The following is a 27,750-nucleotide window of genomic DNA, read 5'->3' as shown; positions in this document are numbered from 1 at the left end:
TTAACCTTTGAACAGTGGAGCTTTCCTAGCACACAACTGCTGCTAGCGATCTGCGAAACAAAGCTGCTGTGTGTTATTGAACAGCCAGAGCTGGGGGCAGAAGCTTTTCTCTGTTGTAGAGCTTGTGATTGATTGCACTCGCCGAGGCCCTGGAAAATTGAGGTGTTGTAGAGAGCAGCGTCGTGTTTGGGTTTTGTGTGCAGACTTGCCCATCTGTTTGCTTGAAGCGGTGTATGTGTTGTGTGTTGTTCTCACTTCTTCCCAAACTCTTTGGGGTTTGCTTTCTTGTGGTGGAAGAGTGGTTTCCTGCCAAGATGTTACACCCTACAAGAACACTGGGGACTCTGAAAGTGGTTTGAAATGGTGATAAGATGGATTAAAACACTTAGCTAAAACAACTGTAAAATATGATAGTGCTCGGACTGGAAACACCCTTTTGAAAAGGTGTGTTGTGTTTGTTTGGTTTGGTGTGTTTTGTTTTTTTTTTTTTTCTTCTTTCTTTCTTTCCCCTTATGGACTACTTTTGGGAGAGAGCTACTGGATGTGTTTTCAGAGCAGCAGTCCCCAAGGAAGGTTTTGGAGGTCAAATTCTGCCAGCTGAAGCAATGAGCTGCAGCCACCTTCCAGGACTCTCGCCTCAGGGTCTTCCTCCTCTAGGAAGAGGCAGGGGACTGGAGTACTTGCTTGTAGCCAGGTTCTCTCTGGTCTTTAAAAAACTGCTCAACTTCCGTGGGGTTTTTGTTTGTGATGGTGTAACTAACACGGCTGGGAATGCAACAGAGCAAGCTCTGTCCAGGGAAAATGCAGTGTATAGGCAAGCTGCCCAAGAACTGTGCTCTATCTGGGTATGAGCAGGTCTTTATAGCCCCTGAGGGGCATAATTTACTGGAAACCTGAAGAGGGAAATAGCTTACATGCTCTACCTGCAGCATTGAATGTGTTTTAACCCATAGAGCACGTGGAAATTTGTCTCCTCATCATCAATTCTGTCTTAGCAGTATTCACATCCTTTCAATGCAATTATTATCTTACAGTCACAGTGCCTGAGAGTCTGGTGATACTGAAAGGATCAGCTGTTTGAGGATGTTGTATAATTGAGAGTGACCAAGAGCATAGAGAGGTGGTGTCACCACCTCTGTCTAACCCAAAAGCATTCTTCTCTGCCTGGATGTGTTGTACATGTGCTCCGTGATCAACTCCGTGGCAAAAAGGCAAAAAAAAAGTCTCTCTGGTCCAGCAAAGAAAATGACTGCAATGTGCTGTCTAGTGCAGCAGTGAGGCTTTGCGAAGGAGATGAGATGAAATAATACCTTAAAAGCTGACCTTGCGGGCCCATCGCTCCCTCCCCAGGCTGTGGGACGTGACATTGATGCTATTGGAGGCTGCTGAGCTGATCGCTTGGGAGCTGGCAATTGCCTGGTCATCTCCAGCACAGGTACAGCCCAGGAATGCAGCAGAAATTGAAGTTGCTGTGCCCCTGTCCAGGTTACCTGGACAAGCCAGTCACCTCAGGAGGCAGATTAGAAGAGAGTGAATTTCTCTTGATGGCTAACCACATCTAGTCTGCTTCTTGCCAGTTTTGATAGGAAAGGCTGGTTAGAGGTTGGCAAAGCTGTTTGCAGCTAATTGTCCCACGGGAGCCAGGAGTGACCTCTCTCCTCCTCCAAACTCTCCTGACTTTCTGACTTTCCCCTGTCCCAATGGCTTTGTGATGGCACTGATTTTACAGCAGAGTTTTAAGGTAGAACTTATTCATATAAATTCCTATTTAGGCAACTTCATTCAATGAGGTGATTTAATGCTATGGTGTCTGGAAAAAATGGGTTGAAGTTCTGTCTTATTTTTTTAAGCACACACCCTGCCAGGTGGATGCTTGGTGTGCACTTACTTCTGTATGGAGAAAATGCATTGCTTTTGCTGACCTCTGGGATAGACGAGAGGATTTCAGGACCGCCTCAAACTGTGTTTTAGTAGCTGTTGGTGTCTGTCAGCTTCTAACAGTCTTGACAACTTCTCTGCAAGCCTCTGTGGTCATCTTCATTGCTGAGCCAGGAATGGTTGAGCAGCTTTTAGCCGCTCTTGTGGTGTGAGTAGCCTTCAGAAGAGGATGCTGGGCAAGGTTTTTCCCATTGATGCTGTCTCTACTTGCTGTGCTTTAGCAAGGGTGAGAACAGTTTCCTCCCCGCAGCATTGCTCTCTGCCTCTTTCAGAGGTAACTTCTCAGGAAGGGAGGTGCTGTGTCTGGGCTCCTTTAACTAGCAAAGCTGTAGTGCTGATGTATGTAGGGCTTGACATTTTTGTGTGGGGAGGAACTCTCCCAGAAGTGCAGAAGTACAAAGCTCCTAATTCTGTTTTTAGAAGTCTGCATTTGTAGGATGCCCCTGTAGGGCAGGAGGGAAGTGTGGAAGGGGCAATGTTGAACAAGAGTAATGAAATTAGGAGTTGTTGATTTTGGGATATATATGTATGTACATATATATATAGGATATATGTCTTATGTTCAGTAAAAAAGCAACAACCTACAAATAAAAATAAGCAGATCAGATGTTGTTTTAGCATTGACAAAATGGCTTCATAGTGAGTGGCTTTGGGTGCTTTGTTTAGAATTATTGTTTTTACTTCTGCAGTGCTTATCACTGCTATATATTTGCATTGGAGAATGATCACTGGGGAAGTCAGATGTGCCATCTCCCTCATGTGCATCGCTGCACTGCTGCCTAGGCTTGTGATGTCTGGATTCTTCCAGCACATTTACTTGCTAAATTTAAGTATGGATCTGATCTGATAGATTCTATGTGTTATATTCTGTGTAGAAAAGTATGCTCCAATATCAGAAAAACTCCCGTGATGTGTGACTGCCACAAGTTCAATGGCTTTTGATCCTGCTGTGGAGTTTGACGTCTGTTTCTTCTTAGAGTAGCTGTGTACCCTGTGACAATTTAAAACTCTTGTCTCCTCTCTTGGCAATTGGAGGTGGGATGAATGCACATTGTGGTGGAATAAATTCTGATTTGACTTTGTTCTTGAGAATTTGGAAAACTAAATGCAAACTTCCTGTGTCATGCTGGACACAAAGTGTTTACAACACATCCTTTTTCTTGTCATCTCTTTCCCCTCTGCCAGCTGCAGAACATCTTCGTGGTCTTGCTGCATTTCTCCCTTGGGAGCAGAGGGCTGGACTGGTTTGCGTGGAGTGGGGCTGCTGGGAACATGGGAAATGGATGCAGAGCACACAGAATCGCAGAATAGTTAGGGTTGGAAGGGATCTCTGTGCTCGATCCTGCTCTTGAGGGAGAGGTTGGAAGGTTGGGGAACATCCCTTGTCCTCCTCACCCTCCCCTTTTCTCTCTTTTTCCTGTCTCCTTCCAAAAAAGGGACTGGATGTTGGATGTTGACCTATCACAATGTGGGTCAGTCCACACTGAAAAAAAAAAAAGAAAGAAAAAGGGGAGAGGAGGAGGATGGGAGGAGGAGGGCCCTGTGTGTACAGAGAGACAACAGAAATTAATAGAGCAGAAAAAAACTCTGGAAAGAAGAGTGCACAGCTCAGGGTAAAAGAGTTTTATTGTTGGTTCTGAGTTTTTAAATGGGTGCATGGGGAGGGGAAACTGCTCTCTCTCCAAATGGCTGTATATGGATTAGCAAAATAGATGGGGGCTGTGCAAGCTGCAAGTGGAGATGATTTTTCTGGTATTCTCAGAGTTTAGTTTCCTTAAAATGAGAAAAGAAGCTGCATGGCTGTGTTGAAGGTTAAATTGTTTATGTGTATGGTATGCGCTTATGTGTACGTAGGTATTGGATCATCTCTTGAATGTGGCTTAGTGGGTGTGTAACTTGCTCTGCGGTTTGGTCCTGGGTGCCTGTCTCCTCCACCTTCTGCTTCTGGGGCTGATGGTCTTCCTGCTCCGCTCCTGCTGGCGCTACTGGTTTTACATCCCAGTGACACTTTAATCTTGTTTCACTGGCCATACTGACAGCCGTTTTGAAAATTGTGACGGGGCAAAACCTCTTCAGCATTCAGACTGCTTACACCTCTGGAGAAATAACATTGCGAAGAACTGCATTTGGATCTGAATTTGTTGTGCAGAGAGAGAAGTCGTGCATTAAGGTGATATGAAGCGCTGGGACTGAAGACACAATCACTGCGTGTTTTTGTAAATCTTGTCGAACGCTTGTCTTCTAGATGACCACAGTATTGCTCACATGTGTTAGGAGTTACGTATGGGGGGGTGTGTGTGAAGTGCTTGCTGTGGGGTGGCTTTCAGTGACTTGAGATTAAGAAAGCTTTGCCCAGCATGAATAGTAAAATGTAAATGAGTTGCACTATTAAAAATTGCATGCCAGGTCACATACTTGACTCACAGATTGTTTCCAGATTGCTAGTGGAGAGCTTAAAAATGCACTATTGGGACCTTTTCATGTCTCACATTGCTAAGTAAACTAGATGCCACCCCAGAGAGCAAAAGCAATTTAAGAAGTAATAAATTTAAAAGCATTTGATTTTCTTTTATTGCTATAACTGGTTTGAGCTGCACCAGTGGATCTCTTACTGTGTGGTGTTATGTTAATTTGTCCTGACTCTCTTCTTTCTCCTTTTCCTACTTTTTGCCAGATCAGCTGGTGATGCCATGCCTTTGGGGGTTGAAAAGACCTTAAATCATTTATGAATTCGCAATATATACCTGGCACAATGGAAAGAGCTGATCCCAGTTGGCAATTCTAGGCATTCTTATAAATAAAATAGTCTAAAATAAACCTTGAACCATTTTGTCATGTGTTCTTGTACTCCTTGTAAGTCTAGGGGACATTCTGAAAACCGTGAAGGTCTTGCTTTCACTAACATAAAGCTCTGGCTTGTGTCTTAGTAGACACAGAAAATTCAGATTTAAAATCACCTACCACGTGGCACTTCTGCATTGGTCTTTTTTTGCGATAATTTAATGGAGAAACTCTTGGAGGAATAAGAAGTTAAGAGGGGAGTGGAAAATGGTTTTGTGGTATCTTAACAAAAACAAAGTACAGCATGGTGGATATTTGATACTACAGTAAGTGTGGAGCAGTTTTTAAGGAGGAGCAATTTCTTGCCTTGTCGCTTTCCAGTAGAACCTTGCAGTCAGGTCATGCCTGTTTTGTTGGATTGTATCTTGTACAGCAGGAGGAGGCTTAGCTGCTAAGACTCTTTCACGGGATAGCTTTGCGTATCATTCTTTGCTCTCTCAGCAGTTTAGAAATGAAATACTTTTAGCCTCAGAGGAGATGTTCTATTTTAAAAACACAGATTGCATTTGCAGCTGGCAGAGAACGGCTTCAGAGTTGTGTTGTATGGGGTTCTTCTTCTCCCCCGACGCTGGGGTAAAGCGGGGCTGCTGTCAGGCCCACAGCAGACACCCCCCTCTTTTTCTAGGCTCTGATCGAATACATGTTCAGAAGTACTCCTAGGAATTGAAGGACCAAGCTTTTCTTCCCTCCTCTTACACCACTTCTGTTGCATCGGAAATGGGTTTTATGTATTTATGTTTGTTTGTTCTTATGTAGAAATAGCTCCTTCTTACTGGTAACATTTTCCATGCCTTTACACAAGCCAAAAATGAAGTGGTGGGGTTTTTTTGTTTGTTTGTTTTCATTTGTGCCACATCCCTTCTATTTACTGTTCTGAGTTTATTTTTGGTAGAAGAAGCTGCCATGTTAATGTTAGAGACAGCAGGTCTCTTTTTCCAAAAGGTACAGGAATGGCAATCTGCTCCTGATCAAGAATTACTGCATTGCCATTTTTCTGGGGATCCAGGCCTTCTGGACACATCCCTGCTAGCTTTTCACTGGTGTGGTGTCTCTGACAGAACTGGTCCCCGTGCAGGTTGCAGTCCCTTCCCTATCAAGAATCTCAGTAACAGTGGTTTTCATCTCTAGGTTTTTATCAGGATAGTTATCTTGATGTAAATAGCACACGCTTTGCTTTATTTTCTTTTCTCCTCCTTGCATTGAGAGCAGACCCTAATACTCCTAAAGTGCTTTTCAGAAGATCTGTTAGGTAAGTTTAAGCTAGTACTACTAGGTTGGTGTTTAAGCTGATGTCATAGCAGTACAAGGTCCTGGCTTGCTCTAATGGGCATAACTTGTAATGGCATCTAGACAGGAACACCTAACAGCTCATTGGGGATGGGAGTGTCATCTCTGCCTTCTGTGTTTGGGGTTGTTGGGCATAGACCTCACACAGACCTAAGCACTGCCCAAAGCTCACGTAGCACAGGAATCACACCAGCTGATCCAAGGCTCCTGTGGCTGTCCTGAAGTCCACATAGACCCACGTCTGATATCTGATCATGTGTTTTTCTGCGTGCATGTTTCCAGCTCTCAAAGCTTGGTCCTTTTCCTGGCTATCCGTTCTCCTGGTGCTGTTTGGGACATGCTATATTCCAAGTTGCCTCCGGGGGGAGCAAGGTAGTCAGTTGGAGATGGGGAAGGCTTCATGAATGAAATTTAGAAGTGTTAAAATGTTTTCCTTTGATATACTTAGGAGAGCCCTCCAGAGAGGGAGGATAAGTGTGCAAGTAACTTTACTCTCCCTTGAAATGGAAGCAATGAGGTGGAGATGAAAGAGATGGGCAGAGTAAACAGGATATGGCAGAAGAATAAGGACCTCTTCAAAGTTTATTATGCGTTAGATTAGTTTGGTTTGCATTGCATTGGTAATTCACATTTCGAAATGGCCCTAATTTGCTGTATGGTAATGTCAAGTTCTTTCCTTATGGTTTGGTACCTCACAGTGCTGGGAACTCTGTGGGCAGAGAACAAAAAGGTGGTTGTCCCAGGGAGCTTAAAATGCGCAAGAAACGACAGAGAAATCCGGCCAGCTGTGAGGTGTACATGGAAACGAGACCACAGCCAGGAGCCTGACCATGGTCAGGTTGTTGCACAGCTGGAGTAGCAAAGTGAGAAAATGGAGAAAATCCAGGTGAATATGAAATAGCTTTGTGGCTGTTGGAAAAGACCTTCTTCCCCAGGTGTGGGAAGAAGCAGGAAGGTACGTGTTGTATCACTGACATGGGCTGTGATGGAGGTGTGTGTCCAAGAAACAAATGTCAAAACACATTGACCGTGTCAGGTCACACCAGGATGCTCGGTCTGTAGCTTGTCAAGACAGCGTGTTTGCTGGGAGCCTGTTCCAATGATGTGCTGCGCTTGTGTCCTGTTGAACGATGGGGAAGAGGCTTCTCAGAAACAAGGCCTATTAAGAGAGTTGCCATAGCCCACCTTCATGATGCTCTTTTTAACATGGCAAAAGAGGAGCTAGCAGACTCTGAGCTGGTGGTAGTGAATGAACCAAAATCTACTCACCTGGTTAACCCTCCAATCATCTGTACTATAATCTATTTCTTAAATATAGTACAGAATTGCCCTTGCAGCTTCAGATTCTTGTATACAGTAGTCTTTCGTAACAGTTTTGTGCACTGCTGTGCATGTTGCTCTAGCAATGGTGTATGGGAGTTCAGGAGATTAGAAGGGATAATTTGGAAAGTATATGTTAATTTTGCAGATTTGGGAGTACAGTGTTCCTTCATATTCCACTAGCAAGGAGAATGAACTGCAAGCTGATGCTTACAACCTATAAAAAATATAAAGCAATTAAAAAGTTGTCCTCAGGGGCAGCCTAGAGGGACAAGGGAGTGCTCATGGGTGAGGTGGATTGGGGTTTGGGGTAGAAGTGGAGCCCCGGTTAAGAAAATTTGTATATTTTCTTTCACAACATAGTGCTGTAAAGAGTAATTAGTTTCAATGACTCTGTGAATTAGAGGGGATTAGGTGAAGAATGATGCATAATTATGTCATTAATGACAGTTGATGTATAGTCACAAGGGGGCAGTGTTAAGGTTAAATATACAACTTGTAAGTGTCCTTGCTTCTGAATACTTAACCCTTCTCTCATCAAAATGCTTGTTCATCACTTTTTGCTGTTTCAGCTGCTTTTAAAATGAGTGCGGAGGAGCAAAGGAATTCCCTTTCAGATCTTCAGTTCCGCCGACGTTACTGGTGCTGTTGGTGCCGTTTGATTATCTGGAGAGTGGAGCTCCAGGTCCTGTCCCTCCTGCCACTGGTGGTCTGTAGCAAAGATCCTCTCCCCTGTGAACTTCAGGAAGGGCTCAGCAGCTTCCTCTCCTGCATAGCTCCCAAAGTGCACTGGGATGTGCAGGATTGCAGCTGGCTGGACTTTATTTAGAGCTACGTTAAGCACAGGTGCATCTGCTCTGATTTCGTTTTAGATGTGCCCTTTGTGAGCTCAGTGGAAGCACTGTCAGCGCCGTGAGTGTTCAGTTGCTTCAGAAGTCATGTCAGTAGAAACTCCTTTCTTCTCAAAGCAATAACAACCTCGCTACCTTGTAGCATCTCCATGCAGCCTTCGTCTCTCCAGATTTTTAGATATAGTATAAATAATGTGTGTGTGTATGCTTTGAAACTACAAACTTAGTTATATTTCTTGTACTGATCAGGACTGGAAAGGAATTGCCCTTCAGTATGTACAGTTATGGAAAGCTATAACTCAGAACAGGGATATTTTGGAAAAAGAATGACTGGAAAGAATGAAGAAAAGCCAAGTTTGATGATTATTTTGTAAATAAAACCATAACAGTTGCGCAGCTCCCTCTATAGTAAGATAATACCTGCTTAAACAAATCTGGACATTTCCCAGGGTTTGTATTTGTTCACTTTCCTGAACAGAAGAAAGCAGAAATGAGGTGGAATGTGGCGTAAGTAGCATCAGAGTGCAGTGCACCACTGGTGCAGGTGTGTGGTTTGGAAAAGCAAGTGCCGGAGGGGCTGTTTGCACACCTCAGTGTGCACGTGGAAGTGGTTTGCTCTGGGCCTTCTGCTTTTACTGCGTGCACCTTTCCTGATTTGCGCCGTGGCTTCAGGTGAAGCAAGACTGAGACAATTCATCTGCAGATATATGTTCTTTTTTGTGTTCTGCTGTGACCTGTCAGTAAATGACAGATGTGTTGTTCCCTGTTGCAGCTGTAAACTGTGGCGATGGGTCATTGACCTTCCTAAAGCCCTTTCCATCCGCTGATCTTAAAGGCCTGCGTAAGAGCTACATCTTGTGCTTTTACAGAAAGGATAACCCGAAAACTATTAGGAGGTTATCAGAAGGAGGCAATATTATGCTGTTCTCCTTGATAACCATGTCTTTACAACCACTGCATCAGAAGCAGCTCTTCTTGTGGGCAGAACCAATGGCTGCCTGCTTGTGATCTTGGTTTAAGTGGATTATCTTCCTCCAATCCAGAGGTCACATTAGAGCCTGCTTACAACCAAATTGAAAATAATAGCTGCTTTAGATCTTAGACCTTCAAGAATTTGTTCTACTGAAAGAAAATAGCTTTTAATCCAGGAAATGATCAAGGGTCATGCTGCTTTGAAATCTTGCATATCCTTGTGTTCTGGGTGTGTTTTCACGGGTCAGCTGGATTTTAAAAGCCAATCAGGTTAAATTCACATAATGTAGAAAACAATGTTAAGTTATTAGAATTAATGACAGGCTGGCTAAGTGTACCATGCCATACAATGTTTGGTAAAACCATCGCTTTCGTGCTCCTCTCTCTAGCCAGCAGAGCTTTCAGCACATCTCCTTCCAATGACAGTACTTTTGGCTGCGTGTGGTTTTTGAAATGGCACTAGGAGAGGTGGGGATTGCTCACCAAAGGAATAAGGATGCTCTTCTTTCTCCCTCGTTGCACAGTGATGCTTTGTGGTGCGTGTTCTTGTTGCCTGCGCTGCTTGTTCTGCTGCCTTTCAGATGAAACCATAAGCGTAAGACTCTGACAGACTAACCGTAAGACTGGGACGCGGCAGAACAGCCAGTGCTTTTGTGGAAAGCAGGGTTGTTAACTTAAGTGTGCCTGTCATCTGCCAGTACGGATGATTTAGGCACTTTCTTCTGATCTCAGGTGAACACTGTACTCGTTCTTAAATGCTTTTCTTGCAGAAGGGTGGTGACAGTGGCAGTATTTTGTGATCTCGGGGAAGCTGTGTTGTGATCCCCGAGTACCACATGATTTGTTGTATCACGAGGGATGGCAGTGGCAAACTTATCCAGGTCCTGTCCATAAAGCATGTGAGCAGCCTGGTGAAAGGCATGTGAGAGATGCAAAGTACTGTCGCTGTTATGCTCCCGTGCCCTTTCAGCTGGCTTCAATTGCTTTTTGGGTCTCTTCCTTGACAGGTCTTGGCTCGTGGACAGCTCTCTAGGAATCCCAACTGGAACCTCACACCAAAAGGCACCATGATAGTGATGAGCGACATCACTGCAGCCCCCAGACTGGGTTCGACTGCCACCACCCCAGCTGTGGCTCCCAACTTCTCCTGGATGCCAGAGGACGGCAGCCCCACAGCTGTGGAGCAGCCAATATTCCTCATGACCACCGCTGCTCAGGCCATCTCAGGTTTCTTTGTATGGACAGCTTTGCTCATCACCTGCCATCAGGTAAAATCTGGTCACTTGTACTTCTCAGCCTTTTCCCCACATGAAGGAAAACATATGATACTCTGGTGTATCTCTGCCAGATACAGCTGTGTGATGGGGGTTTGCAGACTCTGGAGTGGTACCAGGACCTCTTCTTTGGAGTCTAATATATTATCTGTGCTGATCAAGGTGGCAGCTTTTATATGAAGGTGTTTTTCTGCCCAGGTTCAGTCCGTTTCTGTAGTGTGAATGGAGAGGAAGCAAACTCTTTAAAACTAGCAGGTATAAAACATTTGGCCATCTCGTGAGTGTTTGCAGAAAGGTGTGTTATCTCAAGCTGTCCTTTCCCAGGTCTTGTAGCTGAATCCAGCCATTTTGTTATTGTGTTGGCTGTTAGCTAAACAATTGTGGCCGTCTGCTGTTTGACATACCTTCTTTGATCTCTTGTGCCAGTGGATTCCACAGGCTGAACCCTGCTGCGGAAAGGAGTAGCAGGAAATGTTTTATTTTAATTTTTCTTCCCTCCCCTCTTGCTGGGCAGGTGTCCTGGGAGCCAGAGCAAGTCAAACCCTGCATCCTGTTCAGTAGTTCTCTTTCATGATGTTGTCATGTGAACTGAAAAACACAGTGGGGAAACACAAGCCCTGTTATTTATCAACCTGTGTTTTGTACTTGTTGGTCCGTAGATTCCAGAGTGATGACTAGGATCTAGAAAACTACAGCCTATTGATGGAGTACAGGGGCTAGAGAAGTTAAAAAATGGATTAGTCACTGATGAATAAGAGTAACACCTGCAGTTTCACCAGCTTGGGTAACAATTACAAGTGCCATGGATCCTCCTGTCAAATTGATTGCCTGCTGAGGGTAGGAAGAAATCTTTCCTCTGCAGTATAGCATTGCAGTTAAGCATTAATGCCCTTCTCCAATGGACCAACGGAGGTCCGTGCTAGAGGAACACTGTTGATTGAAATGTGCTGTTGTCCTATTACAAGGCAGCAGTTCCTGTGCTCTTGTAAGTGCACGGATTGCAGGGCTCCTGTGACATCCCAAGGGCAAAGCTTGGAGTCATCTGAACTCTGGTGTCAGCTGTCCCTGTGCTGGGTGAGGTGTGTCACTGGGATCGTCACAAGGAAAAAATAACCCTAAGGTTCGTTAGTTTATTTTCAACCTGCTCTCCTCAGGAAATGAGGCTTTTATGAGATCCTCGTGGGTTAGGGAGAGGAAACAGAAGTATTTTGAGCCCTTCAGTCAATTTTGGCAGGGAGAGATACGCAACAGACAGTGGGGAGAAGAGACAACCCCTTCTGCTTTACAAGAGAAAGGCAAGATCATTGATGTTTGCTTCGTTACACCCTGGAGAATTCTCACAGCATCCCCAAACACAGGGTTGAGCTTCAGACAAGTGCTTGTGCCTCTTCAGACAGCAAAACTGGTCAGTTGTGAGGCATGTATGTAATAAACTAGCTGTTATTAATCCCAGCAGTTGGGTGGCAGCTTGATGAGGGTTGTCGTGTGGAGGCTTTGCCTCTGGAGAATATACCCTCTGCTGACTCCATGGCCAACACAGCGTACCTGCAGCTTGTACTGAAGCTCTGGCTGTGTTATTAGGCCATTACAGGAGTGCTGCTCATCTTCAGGGTGTGCTTGTGGTCAGTACCTTTTCCAGGAGGTGGGTATTCTGTGAAAAATCATCTTAGGTGTGGGATTTAATGAAGGCTAACAAACCGTGAGTGGTGGGGACATTGCGCTCCCCCAGCCAGTGACTTGGACTGGCATGCGTGCAGACAGGCGGACAAAACACGCGGTGTGGCTGTGTTTCCTTTCAGCGTGCTGCACAAGTTCACTGCTCCCTTGGTGGCTGACACTTTGTGGCTGTGCTGTCACCGATGTGCAAAATGGCACTTTTTTGAGCAGATGGACTGCGGCTTATCAGCTCTCGGCAGTACTGTGAAGGGCTCTCCTAGGTTGTTTCAGGTGAAAGTCTCGAAAGCATCCAAAACTGCTGAGGGAGAGTGTTTATAATGAGCATGCGCTGATGTGTGTGTACCTTCCCTCTTTGGAGAAAAGCAAGCTGGCAGTGTTGTGAGTCTTAGGTACTTAAAACAGGATAGCAGGAATAATTGGAAAAAAAAGTATGAGCTAAGGAATATGGGCAAGGTGATGATAATAATAGTAAATTAGTTCCCTATAAGAAACTAGGTCAGAAATGCCTCCACTTCCTTTTCCTCCTCCTTCCCTCTCTTTGCAAACTAAGGGATGCCATGTCAATGCCATATAGTATCAGTGACTTTTAAAAAAAAAAAAAATTAAAATGTTCATCACCTTGGGGCTGCTGGAGGCCATCAAGAGGTGATTTACTGAGGTTGTTTTTCCTGGCCCAGTTGACTCTCCAATTCTACTTTCTCCTCTCTACTCCATGTACCACTGATGCTGGTCTCCCCTCTCCGTCCTCTCAGATCTACATGCACCTTCGCTGCTATAGCTGCCCGAATGAACAGCGCTACATCGTTCGGATCCTCTTCATTGTGCCCATTTACGCCTTTGACTCATGGCTTAGTCTCCTGTTCTTCACCAATGACCAGTACTATGTTTACTTTGGCACGGTGCGGGACTGCTATGAAGGTAAGAATGGGTCAGACAGAATATGGGAGAGGTGGGAGGTCTCTGCACTCAGAGAACTTTTGCTTCTGGTCGGGCACATGGAGAAAGTATCACTGTTGCCTACTGAGACAAAGATTTGTGGTATGCCTCACTGGATGACCATGGCTTGCTCAGTGACTGAAAATGATGGAATCATAGGATGGTTTTGGTTGAGAAGAACCTTTAAAAATCATCTAGTGCAATCCCCCGCCATGGTCTGGGAAGATCTTTCACTAAATTAGGTTGCTCAAAGCACCATCCAACCTGACCTTCTCCCTTGCTGGCTTCTGAGCATGACAAGACGTGGTGAGCCTTCCCTCCAGTGTTCTGTAGAGACAAAGTTTATGATTTTCTTGGGTCCTTTGCTTCAGGAAGATGGAAAGCCAAAAATCTGATTCTACCTGGGTGTTATAAAGTGAGTTACTGGTCAGCTCCTGGCTCTTCTAACAGCACTTACTCAGCAGCCACTTACTTTGTCCTCTTTTCCTGGTGCAGTTTGTTAGCAACGTGTTCTTCTGGTCCCATCCTGTGGCCACTTGTGAGCTCGCACAGGGTAGCACAGCCGCGATATGCTGGGGCTGGGGAGGTGTAAAGTGCTTTGGAGTCCTGAAGGAGGGAGGGTGCCGTGTTCAGGGTGAGTTACCAATTGCTTTGGGTTTGGTTATCTGCTGCAGATAGTACCACTAGCACTGTATGCGAGGGAAACAGTTACTCTCCAATAAATGCTATCTGAACCTCCCTCCTGATCTCATCCTGAAAGAAGCTTTTACCCACCCAGCAGGAGAAACTGTGCTCTAGCAGTGGATTTTTGAGGACAGTTTATTACTATACCCTCATTAAATCGTAACTCAGTTGTTGCAGTTGTTTTGGTGAGATCTGCATTGCAGAGAGAGGCCCCTGGCCATGTGAACAAGTGAATCAGCCGAGGGGACCAGCAGACCCTCCTTCACATCTACCACAATGCTCCGAGATGCAGCAGCAGATGGCAAACACACACACGTGATTCAGAAGGCATCTTTGTTTGGCCCTGTATTTTTTTCCCTTCCCTGCTGCCCTGCCTGCGTGTGTAGGTCTAGCAGGAAGGCTGCCGCTCTGCAAAGCTCCTCTCCTAGCAACAGCCAGCATCCCTTTGCCTCGCGTGCTCAGGGGGTCTGCAGACGTCTGCTCAGAAGGCAGCCCCTGCTCTGGGGTTCACCCCAACACATTGAGCTGTGTGAGAAGACTGCAGGTGGAGTGAAAGCACCTTCAACCAGTGGGTTCTCTCTCGCTTTTTCTGGGGATCACTTCAAAACAGCCTTTTTGTTCTCTTCCCTCCCTTGCCACCCACCTCATCCTTTCTTTTTTGGGAAGGGTGCAAATTGGGGAGGAGCTCTGTTAGGGAATGGTGAGAGCTGGCCCTAATAATACATTTTGGAAGCTTTCTTGGGCCATTTATGGGCTGCATTTGATAGTGTGCATTAGGAGGAGCATATTTTGGCATTGCTCTTTCGTGTGACTGCTTCTGTACAAACTTGCGTGTCTGTAACATGGACACAAGTAGATTTTTTTTGTTATGTTGACATCATAAGCACCTTCTGATGAATGTGGATCAGGAATGGGAGAAGAGTTCTTTTGCTGGTGTGGTGAGCTTTGATAGTTAGCACTAATTTATTCTGGGGATGGAGTGGCAGGTATTTCCACCTCCCCCTCCCCTCCCCTTTTTTTTTTTCGTTGTTTTTGTTTGTTTCCTCTGATGTCATCTCTTCCCTAGAGCTTGTGGAATGGGCAGCTGGTATTGTAGTGACCACATCAGAGGGCAGGGGTCACTGGAGGACAATAGGAAAAGCTCAGCTTTTCTTCCTCTGGTTGCTGAGACTTGTCAGCTAAGTTGCAGGAAAATTGCAGGCAAAATGGGTTACCACAGTTACTTAAATAAACTTTCCATGGTTGGTGTTTTCTCTCCTAATTAAGGCTTTCGCAAAATCATTGCTGTATGACCATACCTAACTTTGTTCAATAACAAGGGTTACAGGTGGAGGAACAATAGCCCAATTACCTACATAGGAGCAGGTATTCCACTGGCTTTTATGTGCTGTAGCATTCTTGCCATAAATATGTTTTGAGACTATGAGTGTTTTGGGCAGCATTGAGTTCCTCTTTTCCAGGGCATAGTTTGGATGCTTGTAGAAGAATTAGAGTTGATGTCCGTCTCTGACTTTGGAAGTTCATCCACCTGGGAAAACTGACCTCAGGTCTAATACTGGCTGCTTGGTGATGTCAGCGTCTCAGGACTGTAAATTATTAGGCTTTTGTTCATATTTTAAATTCCTTAAGACTTCTGTTTCCATCTCAAGTTATTTTCTCTTTGTATTATGTCGATGCTGGGGGCCAAAACCAGGATTTGGCATTGGAATTCCAGGGAATGTCTGGATACGGACTGTCATAGAAAATAACATTGAATGAAGGGGTCACCTGGTCTGTCCTTTTGCTCCAAGGCTGTATGTGCCAAATTTAGGAATATAATCCTTGTCCTAAAAGTCTCATAACTGTATGAGGGTCCAGCAGTGATTATAACAGGTCAAGAGAGTGTTAAACTGGGCACGTACAGACGTATTCCGTGCACAGTTACATGGGTTTGGATCCCATGAAAAGTAAATGTGTCTGTAATTATGATGAGAGTGCTCCCCACAGTGTCTTCACCTTAGTTTATATGTATCAGCAAAACTGAGCCCTGAAGCCACTTGAAATGGGGCAGAGTATCAGTGATCAGTCTGAGAAGGCTCTTCCTCATCTGCACCAGGTTGCTGGGGAAGGCAGAAAAGAGGTGGCCCAAGGAGAAGGCTGTTCTGTAGGCAAGAAATTTCAGCTTTCTGGGGAAATGGAGCACAAACCCTGTTTTTCAAAAGTCGCCACCAGACATGAAAACAGAGTTTAACTGATTGGTCAAAGCACTGTTTCTCCAAGTCTTATGTCTACGTTCCTGTTATCTCAGAGAGAGAAACTGTGCTCATCACCTAAAAGGTTAAATACAGGAGATAAGATACAGTCGATGGATCAGAGAGAACTTTTCCAAATGATCTAGTACTAGTGTAATGTCCTGGAATAATGCACAGGAACCCCGTAAAGAATGCCATCTTACAGATGCCAAGTAAAACAGAGACTGACCACAGTTTTTAAATGGTCCTGTGACTCTTTTGGCATGAGTTGTGGAACTTGCCTGGGACCTTGGCCAAAGTCCAGTTCAGATAGTCTTGTGAATGCTGAGGTAGGATGATAAATGCAGTGAAAATAACCCGAAGTGCTTTGAAGGGAAAAATGCTGCATAAGCAGTCCCTGCTAATGTTTGATCTGTTGCCTGTACTCTTGGTCCTTGCACCTGTTTTGAAGTTGGTTGTCATTTTACTGATTGATGTCTTTGCAGCCTTTGTAATATACAACTTCCTCAGCCTCTGCTATGAGTACTTGGGAGGGGAGAGCTCCATCATGTCTGAGATCAGAGGGAAACCAATTGAGTGAGTATTAATTCTGCTTACAGCATGATGCTCTCATCCTTCTGTACCCATCTACCATGTGTCTGTCCTTGCCCTGAAAAACTGTGTCAGGTGGCAAACGTCTGCTGGGACTGGGCAGCGTGGATGGGGATGATTTAGCAGTGCCCTGCTCTGAGACAGATGGGGCTGATCACATCCTCTTAAGCAAGCGGACTGATTCACAGCTTTTCTGGACACCTGACTACTCCTTTATTTCTTATTGTCTTCTCTGCCTTTAAATCTTTTCTGTCTTCAGTTGGTTGTGTGTACTTCCTCTAGGATCTGTGTTTCTGCCCATGCTACTCAATTTAAAAAAAGAAAAAAAAAGAGTGTAAAGACACAATGTTGTTCTAAACATATCTCTGAAAGAGAATATGGCTTTAACTGTAATCATGGTTGGAGAAAGCACCAGTCCTGCAACTTTGCTACAGAGAGGTAGACAAAGAGGGTAGGAATCTTGTACTCTAGCCCAAATCTTGCTTCTGGACTCTGTCATCTTGTGTTGGCTCTTTCAGGTCCAGCTGTGTATACGGGACTTGCTGCCTGTGGGGAAAGACCTATTCAATTGGATTCCTGAGGTTCTGCAAACAGGTATGGGCTGGAGGAGCTGTGCCATCCTCCAGAAGTGAATGAAGTGCCTGGGTTGGCAATGGTGCCTCTTGCTGCTGAACTTCTGAGATGAGCACTCCTTTGAGGGGGTTTATAATATTATTTTGAGAGGCCTGCAGCCTGCTGAGAAGAGCGGGTGTTTTGGGGGTTATTTATTTGTTTTGCATGATCTTAATGTTTTCTACTGAACCCTGCATCAGGAAGGCTTTAGCGAAAGACCCCATTTATCTCCTGGATCCGACGTTAGCCCTGGGAAGAAATCCTGATTTCCCTTTCTGGATTGCAGAGGTCCCAACTTTAAGAAATTGATGGCTGTGTTGTGTTGCAGACACCCCGCAGTTGTGTAACAGCCTCCTGAATTCCCAGTGCTGCTGTTGTGGTTTGGAGTTGAGGAGGGGGGTGGAGGTTAAGTGTGACACAGTGCTTTGTAGGAGGAACCGAGGATTGCTCACCATGTCTGTCTGTCTGTGCTGAGTTGGATATATTGAGGGGGAGGGAATGGGGGAGATCTAAACCTCGATACAGCCCTCGTCTGCTCATCCCGGGTCAGTCACCTCTGGCTGCCCAGAAACAGCGGGTGAGTTTCAAGGCCTTGCTCACTTGCTGCAAGGAACACGTGAGGTTTCTCTGGAGAAAGCGTGAAGCAGATCTGGTTCTTTGAAAGGCCTCAGGTCATTGTCATTCCAGTCACTGGGTCTAGATATCTGCCCTGGCTTCTCTTCCACATCATGACCTATCTTCTGTGTTTTAGAAATATGCAGGAACATCAAAGGTCTAATGCAGCCTCATAGTAATATCCAGTGTTAGTCTCTGCAGCACAGCTGGCCTTTTTCAAAGGATCACATCTTTCTTTTCTCTGTTCTGTTTGTTTGTCTGTGTCACATATTCTATCCTTGTGGCTTTCCTGTTTTCCTGCCCACTACTTTATTTTCTAATCTGCTTCCAGTATGCTGCTTCGCCTGTTTCTCTTGGGCTTCATTCATATACCTTTTGTTTGATTTGATGCATTACCTATTCTTTTGGCTCCTAATGTTAACTTTTACCTTTTAAATATGTCATAAGCAGATATAACACCCATTGAGGTGAGTGAGTGCTGGAGAAATAATTTCCCTTGGATCTCTCGTTTCTCGTGTCCCACAGGCTCTGGCAGTTGTCTCCACATGGGTTGCACTTAGCTGTGTTTGGAAAGTTTTTTCACAACAGTGAAGATGAGAAGCACTTTTTTTTGGGGGGGGAGGTGGCTCTGCTGGCTTCTGAAAATCCTCAGCTTATTTGGTAACTCTGTCTTAGGTGGATATTTTGCTTTTCCGTTACTGCTATCTGGCAGCAATTCTTCTAGTTTGCCCTTTGCAAACTGCTAAGTCTACTGTGGAGGCTGGGAGGGAGGTGTCACTTGCAAAGGGATGTTTAAGTACTTACATCCTTCTTGGCTCGAGCTTAAATGTTGCCTTGGTGAGAAATCTTTGACACTAAGACATACCTTCTGGTACTTGTAGACTTCCAGGATTGCCGAGTAAGACCTTTGAAGGCAAATTCCTGGGAACGCTGGTTTGAAAGGGCAATGGAGCATATCTCAATGCTGATCTGTGTGGTATCCACCATCGTGATGATCAGGAAGAGGAATGTGCCGGAAGGAGCACTTTGCCCATTTTATCCCTGTTCTCAGCATCTCTAGCACTCCTGTTGTCTCCCACCACCACCTACCCATTTTCTGCTCTTTCCAGCCCCTTTCATCCTTGAAGGAATCTGCATGTTATAATCATTCCTTCTTTCCATCTTCACCCCCACCCCAAGCTGTCCTCAGGCAGGTGCCTGCTGTGGGTCAGTCTGCCCGCACTGATGGCTGTGGCTTAAAATCTGGACAGCTTGTTTCCTTAAAGATGTCTTGGACAAGATTCTTTGCTGGGCCTTTGTCTGGTGACCCTTACAGATGGGTTACACACCATCCATGTGCTTCCCGTATGCTGTAGCATCTTCTAGGGAAGCAACTAAAAATAGGACATGGTGGTTTGGATTGCAGGGAAATGGTTAAAACAACCCCAGATTGGAAGGAGAGGAAGCTCAGAGGACAGAGTTGTTTATGAATTAGCGTGACCTTTTCTAGTTCACATATTTACAGTGACTCAGTAACTGACATGTGCTGGGGTTTTTAATCTCCTTGAAGTCTTATGACCACTAACAAATTGCATCGTATCCAAAGCAATTACTCTTGTTTGGTTTTGCCTTCTTTCCATACACAGCCCTCCCCACATGTGCACAGGTCAACACCTGCCCAGGTTCCTCCAGCCTCCTTCAGGGAGGCATGGGTGATGTTTTTAGGGTTGCAGCCCTCCACTGTCCTAGGAATTTGGGCTTCAACATCTGCAGAAAGGTGAAGCATGAGGTGGTGCTGAGAGGAGTCCCAACAGGAGCAGCGATTTATACTGGCAGAATGGATGGAGCTGATCCCAAGGGCTATGGAGCCTTTGGGAAGATTCAGTGGAGGTCGTGTGAGTGACAACTGAATAGGTCTTAATTTCTGTTTGGCAACACACATTGGTGTGCATACAAAATGCCTTAACGTAATGGCGGTTGTCAAAGTTCCTCCACAGAGAGCTGGATTCCCCTCCTGTCGAGGGGACCATCTTGCCCAGCTTTACCCTTCTCTTGTGTCCCTTTGTTAAACTTGAGGTGTCTGTACCATAGCACAGTGTGGGACTTTTTTTTTCTCAGGCCATTACCATGCACAAATGTGCTGCAGCACAGCCTGTGGAAGAGAGCAGCCAAGCAGTTTCTAGGAGAACCTGCAGAGAGATTTTTCTTCCCATCCCGGACAAGTAGATAGCACACATGCTTCTTCTGAATCTCCTTTATCTCCTGTTGGGGGGTGCAGTCCTCAAGCACAATGGATTAGCAAGTGGTGGGGTCAGACTCCTTGTTGGGGCTGGATTGTGTTGCATTGCTGCGTTGTCCCAGTGGAGACACTGTCATGGTGATTGTTTGGGAACTTGGCCTCTTGGACCTCCTGTCTTCTCATTCCTCCTTTCTCATTCCTGTAGGCTACCCTGCAGTTCTGTGTGGTGAAGCCCCTCATGGCCATCAGCACAGTCATCCTTCAAGCCTTCGGCAAGTACCAGGATGGTGACTTTGAGTAAGTTTGTCTGGGAAGTGTGCCTCAGCTGCACCTTCCTGCCCAGCTGTGCTTATGGTCCGTGTGTCTGATAGGCCACAGGAAAAGACAGGGGGACAACACAGGCTGAATATGCATGTGAGAAAAGAGGGCAGGGATAAGCCTCTTGGTTTCAGGATTTTTCCACCTCAGTTTGGGGGAGAGAATGAGACAGGAAGGCAGAAAGGAAATGGAGTCTTAGAACTCCCCAGTGACAGTGGTAAGAGGAAAAGATCATGCTAAAATTTCAGGCAGTTGTAGAATCATAGAATCATTTTGGCTGGAGGAGACCTTTTAAGATCATTGAGTCCAACCATTAACCTAACAGTGTCACTAAACCATGTCCTTGAGAACCTCATCTACACAAGACCATGTATCGTGTATCTTCTCTTTTCAGTGTAACCAGCGGCTACCTCTACGTGACGATCATCTACAACATCTCTGTTAGCCTGGCACTGTATGCCCTCTTCCTTTTCTACTTTGCCACGCGTGAGCTGCTCAGTCCCTATAGCCCAGTCCTCAAGTTCTTCATGGTGAAGTCTGTCATCTTCCTGTCCTTCTGGCAAGGTGAGCTGCTTTTCCCTTCCCATGATAGGCACAAAGAGCTCTCTGCAGGTGCTCAGACACTTGAGTTGATAGAGCAGATGCTGATTAATAGCCAGAAAGTCTTTCTGTGCTATTATTATATTTGTTTTATAGTCTTTCATTGCTTTTCTCTGGAAAATCTGTTTTTTCTCATTTTCATCCTTTGTTTCAATGCTCCTGAATCCTCACTATCCCAGTGCGTGTGTATGTGGACACACATATCTGCCTGGCAAAATCAGCTGGATGAAGAGTCCTTTTCATTCCTGGAACACTCATAAAGTACAAGCTGCCAACACTTTATCTACATGCTGCCGCTTTTTTTTTTAATTAAAGAGGCACATCTAAAAATTTTTAGTACTTTTAGTGCTCTATAAATAAAATTTTAATGGTGTGTCTGTGACTCACATGAAGCAGCAAGCCGGCTGAATGCAGTGTGTGCTGCCACAGAACCACCACCGAGTGGAAGGACATTCAGAATACATACATGTGACGCAGAAGCACATTCAGAAAGTCAAAATTCTACCTAATCTTAGTGCTTCTTACTAATTGACTCTGAGCATTTCCCTGTTCAGTGCCCTACTTAAGTTTACCTAGTTGCACTTCAAACTTCGGTGGAATTTAGGCTGTTATAGTATGGCCCAACCTCCCTGTCTACAGACAAACTAATAAGTTTATCATCTTGAGCCATCTGGTCACACACTTTCTGCCTTGTCTGGAATTCTTCAGCCACCTGATTATGGACAGGGAGAAGTATCTTTCTTGCAATGGTGTGTCAAAACCACTTTATGCTTAGATGAAAAGCTCTGTTACCTCAATTTTTGTGCTAGCTATTGGAAATGCTGAGATCACAGAAGTGGTCACAGAAATATCTGGCTGCTTCTTACCCTTTTGGACTTGATTAAGTCCTGCAGCAACTAGTTCCACAATAGAAGAGGGTCAGTGTTTGAACATTCTTTGCGTAAACATGTTTGTCTCATTTATTCTTCCTTTCTCTGTTGTACTGGTGAGCGTAGATGGGAGTATCTAGCCTGCTCTGTTTGTAGCTCCTGTGTTAAACGGATTTGCATCTAAGACATACAGCACAGGCAGCTATTTCCATTCCTTACAGTTAGTATGTGATCATGTTTTCTGCACATTTACAGGAGCTTGTTGCTTTGTTTAGGGATGCTGTTGGCCATCTTGGAAAAGTGTGGTGCCATCCCCAAAATCCACTCTGCCACCGTGTCTGTGGGCGAAGGCACCGTAGCTGCTGGTTATCAGGACTTCATCATTTGCGTGGAGATGTTCTTTGCAGCCGTTGCCCTGCGCCATGCCTTCACGTACAAGGTGTACCTGGACAAGAGACTTGATGCCCAAGGTAGGAAACATGCCAGCAGATACGGCGTGTCTGTTTGGTGGTGAGACTGGGTGGAGGCTGGTCCCTCTAGCAACCAACACACTGATATGATTCCAAACCTGACTGCTTGGAAAAACATCACAACCCCTCCTCTGTGGTGTCTGAATAGATTAATTGTGCAATGGCTCTGCAGGGCAGAAACCTTGCCTGAATTGCATTGTTCCCTTTTCAGTTCCCCAGTATGCCACCCACGAGAGCTTGTTGCAGACCTGAGGGCTGCAAGAAGTTGCATCCTTTTGGTAGAGTGGGTTTGTCCTTCTTCCCGTCTCCCCAAAGGGGAACTCCCATTGCTCCAGATTGTGCAACAGACTGAAGGCAGGAGGGACAGGGCCTGAAACAGGCTCTGTTTTGAATCCGGCTCAGGAAGATGAAGCTGTGCTTTGGCAATATGTTTGACTTGGAGGAGGAGGATCTTCCTGTAATGAATTTGTGAGGGCCGGACTGCTAGAAATCTTATTCTGAGGAAGAGGGAGGTGGATGTTATCTCTGGGAAAAGGGGTTTCTTGTGCCCAGTCTGTGCAAGTACATTCAGTGTTCTCCAAATACAAGGCGTATTTCCTGCTGTGGGGATTCTGTGCTGAGGTGTGGGAAGAGAGCAGCCCTTGGGTAGTGTTCATGTAGGTGACCCCTCCATCCTAGCCAGCCCCAGAGGTTTTGGAAGGACCGTGGCCACAGCTGAGGGAGATGAGATCTGTAGGTGATGAAAGGGTGAACTGCTGGCCAGTACAGTGGGGGATGTTTCGGTGGTGGGTCTTGTTCAGTTCTTGTTATTTCCTCTCTCTCTCTTTCTCTGTCTCTCTCTTCTTTCCCTTTTATCTCTCCCTTGCTTTGGCCAATGGTCCCTGGCGCAGCTGTTCCGTCATATGGGCCATACGGTAGGTACAGTATGCTCTGGGTGTTTGTCTCTCTTGGTTTTTAACTGGGCTGCTGTTCTGTCCCGATTCCCAGCCTGCCTGCTGCTTGCTCTGTCCCTTGTTCCCCCTTCCTTGTAGTTCTGTAGCTTGACTGCTTCACACAGCTGCTTTAGTGTTGTCTGGATCATAAATTGGAAACCAGCCCCACGGGCAGTGGCATAACACCTGCTTTGGAGTGTTTCTTTCAGGACTGTGTGAATCTCTCTCCAAAGAGTCACACAGGCTCTCAAAAGAGCTGGTTTGTGCTCTCAGCCCAGCCTCCCTTCACTTCCATAATGGCCACAGATGATCAACATGCCTTGGTCGTTTGGGGAGCTCATCCCCAGGACCGAGCAGTGCCGGAAAACTGTTCTGGAAATGGAATGTAGAAGCCATGAGAAATGGCAGCCCCTAGAAGGACACACAGCCTTCCTCTGTGCTCAGCAGTTGGGTGGTACAATCTCCAACTGTTGCTGCCTTCAGGGTATCACTGTGGCATTCTTCACCCGTGGGTGTTTCTGCCTCTGGTACTGCCTGTTCCCCTTCTTTCCCTCCTTTGTGCTGCTTTCAGCTTTTATGGTCTCTTTCCTGTGGGCACTTTGATACTGCCTATCAATCTAATTTCCAATGAGTGGGAATGGCAAATGCCACTTCTATATTTTTAGAATTTCCTTCGTTTTTGTCTTCTGAAACCCTTTACAGGAGCACCTCCCCAGCTGACTGTCTTTGTTGCATGCCCAAGCCGGCATCAGTAGTGTGTAGTGGAGGTTGTGGCTGTGGGCATGTCCCATTCTCATGGCATGTCCCCCATTTGGTGCTGTGGTGGATTCCCTTGGTTAGCAGTGGCTGAACTCTAGGAGCAATACTGGTAAAACGTGACACCATTTGTGTGGCATTTCCTCAGCAGCTGCTTAAGGAAGTCTGTAAAGTAACTTCTGCAGGACCTAGGAGTGCATGTTCCCTGTTCTCCTTACCTGCACGTTAAGGGGTGTGGGGGAAGGCAGCCGTATTCTTCACTTGTCCCTCCCCATCTTAACCCAACAGGTCGCTGTGCTCCCATGAAGAGCATCTCCAGCAGCCTCAAGGAGACCATGAACCCTCACGACATAGTCCAAGATGCGATCCACAACTTCTCCCCAGCATACCAACAGTACACGCAGCAGTCCACGCTGGAGCATGGTCCACCCTGGCGCAATGGTAGTCATGTCATCTCACGCTCCCACAGCTGCTCGGGTGCCCGTGACAACGAAAAGACCCTCCTGCTGAGCTCTGACGATGAATTCTAGGAAGGGAAGCTGCCAGCACAGGCTGTCATTTTCCTTCTTTTGTTGTTGTTTGGTTGGTTGGTTGTTTTTTTTTATTTTTATTTTTTTATTTTTTTAATTTATTGAAGCAGAAACACGCCAGTCATATCACTTCCTAGAGAGTGCAGATTGCAGAAGTGGGCACTTCCCATTAGCTTTTGTGAGTATGGACACGATGAGCAGTGCAGACTTGGGGAATGGCCAGGACTCCATTCTCAAGCCCATTCCTTACAGCAGTGATTGACTGGAATTAACTGAAGCAAAGCTCCAGGGTTTGGAGCTCTGGCCTCCCACACCTGCCCTGCTTGGTGTGGAGCATAACTGGCCAGAGCCCAGAGTTGTGGCCAAAAATTGTTTTGATTTTTTTTTAAAAAACTGGACAACCCAACTGCTTTGTATTCTTCTTCCTGAGTGGTTGATGTGGGCACAGTTTTCTCCCCCGGCTCCCTGGTACTAGCATCACTGTGATCCTTAGGAAATGGGATTATGATGCCGCAATACGCATTCCTGAGGACCAGACCAGAGGTTGGTGTGTCTATAGCCATTGCCTTGAATACTTAGTAAGGAACATCTGCCCCCACGCTCCTAAGCACCTGGTTGTGCAGTCCTGTACTTGGGTGAATGAGGGCAAAAAGGACAGGACTTCCTTCCTCTTCCTCGGCTCCCCATCAAAGCTGGAGCTTGTTGAACCTCAGCAGGGTCGGAATTACTGTCTCACAAGGGCAAGGTTTTCTAATGACCAGGTGTCCAAGCTTCCCATTTCCCCTGCGTTCCTGTGGCAAGAAGCGGCCGTCTCCTGCTAACAAGACTGAGGACTGGCTATTATAGGTGGTGGAAATTTGTAGAGCTCTGGCCCTTTAATTCTTCTTTGTGAAAGGAAGATATGTAAATGCTAAAATGTTTTTTTTCTTCTTGTTTCCTGTCCCCCACCAACATAGCTGCCCCTCTTAAAGATGTGGATCACACCAGGTAGCTGCCAGAGAAGGTCCTGGTCTCTCACAGGTAGCTCTCCCTGTGCTTGTCATCAGTGACTTCCCTGGTGAGCTGCTAAGTTTTGCTCTTGGGCTGGAGTATTCGAGAAGAGATGTTGCACCTTTGCTTGCTTTTTATCTTCATAGCTGTTCAGGGCCAAACTGGAGCAGACTTGAAAACTGACATGACCTGGCTGGTTAAAATTGCCTCTCTTAGTTTCCCAGGCAGCATTTGCTGCTGCACATTTCACAGGCCCTGCAGCAACTCTTGATGCTATCAAGGGTGGAGCCAGCATCCATGGGAATGGGAAAATAAGTTTCCCCTTGCTTTTGTTGGGTTTTGGATTGGCCCATAGGTATTTAGTGGAGCCAAAATAAAAATGGTCCCTCTGTAGATCTATCCAGGGACCAGGAAATGCCCTTTGCTTTAAATTGACTAGTGGAGGAAGGGGGAGCACCCTCAAGGGCTGTAGCTCAGATGCCCCCACCCCCAAGCAGGAAGCAAAATGGAGCGAGCTGCTGCATTCCGCTTCGCCATAGCCTCTCTGCTCCTCCTGCTTGATGCCTACCCTGCCATCAGCAGGCCTGCACTGCTTCCAAATTGCCCCTTGTTGCTCTGCTAGGAGAACTGGGGTCTGGTTCACTGCCTGGCGTTTACCTTTCCTCTTGTCTCCTCACCTATGTGCTTGCACATTCACTTTCTCTGAAGCAACTATGAGCAAAGAGCTCCTTGTTTCCTCAGCACCGCTGCCAGAAGCCTGTGGTCAGAAGCGAGGGGAGAAGGGCTTGAAGAGAGGGAGGTTTGCTCCCTGCTGTGAGGATAAGATGGGGGAAGGCATAAGGACAGTGTCTCCTTATGTACCCGTGTGTCTGAGGGGATGGTGAAGCAGGTGGGAGCAGCGGTGCCGACTCTAAGGGAGCTGGAAGCAGGGCCAGTGGTTCCAGCAGCTTTTCTGCTGCTGGATGTCTCCATTTGCACACATCCTGTGATGCCACGCAATTACTACTTTTTCCTAAAACTCGCTGTTTAAGTGGACATGCAAACACTATCTGCCAGGCTTTGTGCGGGCGTGGTGTAAAACTCCATTTCCTTATGCAGTAAGCCACCTGGAAAGTAGGGCTGAAGATTGAATGGGCTTTCCTTCTATCTTCCATGGCTTTGATTAATAGTTCTTTAGGGTGAGGTATTTATGTTAAACTTCCCCTCTCTCCTAGGAAAGTGAGGCATGGGACACGATCCCTTCCTCCCCTTGCCCTGCATTTGCAGGCCTTGATGATGTCCCAGCATCACTTAATTGGTGACTGTCCCCAACCTTTGTTGCATTGGGTGGCCAAGATCTGGGCGTGCCCTGCTAGCTTGAAGATGATCTAGGCTTGGGGGAGCATTTTTTAAACATTATTTTGAAATGTATGCTACGTATATATGCTGTGCAGAGGATCTGGGTATTCTCAAAGCTTCCTGTACATAGTGGTTTAAAGTACAACCCTTTTGCACTAGTTGCCTTTGGAGAAGCCTGATGAAGAACTAGCGCCCAAACAACAGCCAGCTGCCATGCATTATTTTATATATATATTTTTTTTTTTTTAACACCACACAAAATCATCTCTGGGCAAGTGCCAGAGCAAGGACTAGCTCTGAAGCTGCTCTGGCCTGGAGGAACAAATCTTAAAAGATCCAGAACTTGAGACCAAGGAGGCCGAGGCACCTGTGGTCTTACAGGACTACCCACAGTAGCCCAGGGCCCAACAAACATGCTGGTTCTAGAATTAGGCCCTTGGAGCTGCTCTTCCTCACCTGTTTCCCCTCTGCTTCCTTCCTTCTTGCTTACCATGTAACATACCCATGGGATTTGTTTTATTATTTTTCCATATAGAGTAGTTCTTTGTATATAAACAACTGAAAAAAAATGTATGATAAATAAGACAGAGTCACCTAGTTTTGTACCTATTGTGTTTAACTGATGTGAGCTCAGCGACAAGCCGCTCTCTATTTTGGTCTTTGTGATGTTATACTCTGCAGAAATAAGCAAATATGATGACAAATAAAAATATAGAGATAATATAGATTGTACTTAACCTGCCTCTGTGTGGTGTTTGGGTGACTTCTCTGAACCAATTTTGAGTTTTTGCTTGTTGCCTGGGCTGAGGATTAGTGGGTCGGGATGCCTTGTCCAAGTCTTTGTCTCGGGAGGAAAGTGTCACACCATCTGTGTGAGCAGGAGCTGATGGAGAAGCAGCA

General features: G+C 45.8%; 1 protein-coding gene across 2 annotated transcripts in view; it reads left to right on the top strand.

Annotated features, from left to right (window-relative positions):
- TMEM184B (transmembrane protein 184B) overlaps positions 1-27,587 on the top strand; it is a 30,527-nt gene extending 2,940 nt beyond the window's left edge. The window contains exons 2-10 of one of the 2 annotated variants that reach the window (XM_065648875.1): positions 10,217-10,477; positions 12,913-13,078; positions 16,497-16,587; positions 17,121-17,196; positions 20,253-20,344; positions 20,760-20,929; positions 22,110-22,304; positions 23,195-23,218; positions 24,281-27,587. In XM_065648875.1, the coding sequence (XP_065504947.1) occupies positions 10,277-10,477; positions 12,913-13,078; positions 16,497-16,587; positions 17,121-17,196; positions 20,253-20,344; positions 20,760-20,929; positions 22,110-22,304; positions 23,195-23,218; positions 24,281-24,522 (1,257 nt within the window). In that variant the 5' untranslated portion in view covers positions 10,217-10,276 and the 3' untranslated portion in view covers positions 24,523-27,587. The remainder of the gene's footprint in view (positions 1-10,216; positions 10,478-12,912; positions 13,079-16,496; positions 16,588-17,120; positions 17,197-20,252; positions 20,345-20,759; positions 20,930-22,109; positions 22,305-23,194; positions 23,219-24,280) is intronic. The other variant, XM_065648877.1, reaches the window with a different exon arrangement.
- The last annotated feature ends 163 nt before the right edge of the window (positions 27,588-27,750 follow it).

Source organism: Caloenas nicobarica, chromosome 1, assembly GCF_036013445.1.
Source record: "Caloenas nicobarica isolate bCalNic1 chromosome 1, bCalNic1.hap1, whole genome shotgun sequence".
Lineage (NCBI taxonomy): Eukaryota > Metazoa > Chordata > Aves > Columbiformes > Columbidae > Caloenas > Caloenas nicobarica.
This window is presented reverse-complemented; position numbering and strand designations above follow the sequence as displayed.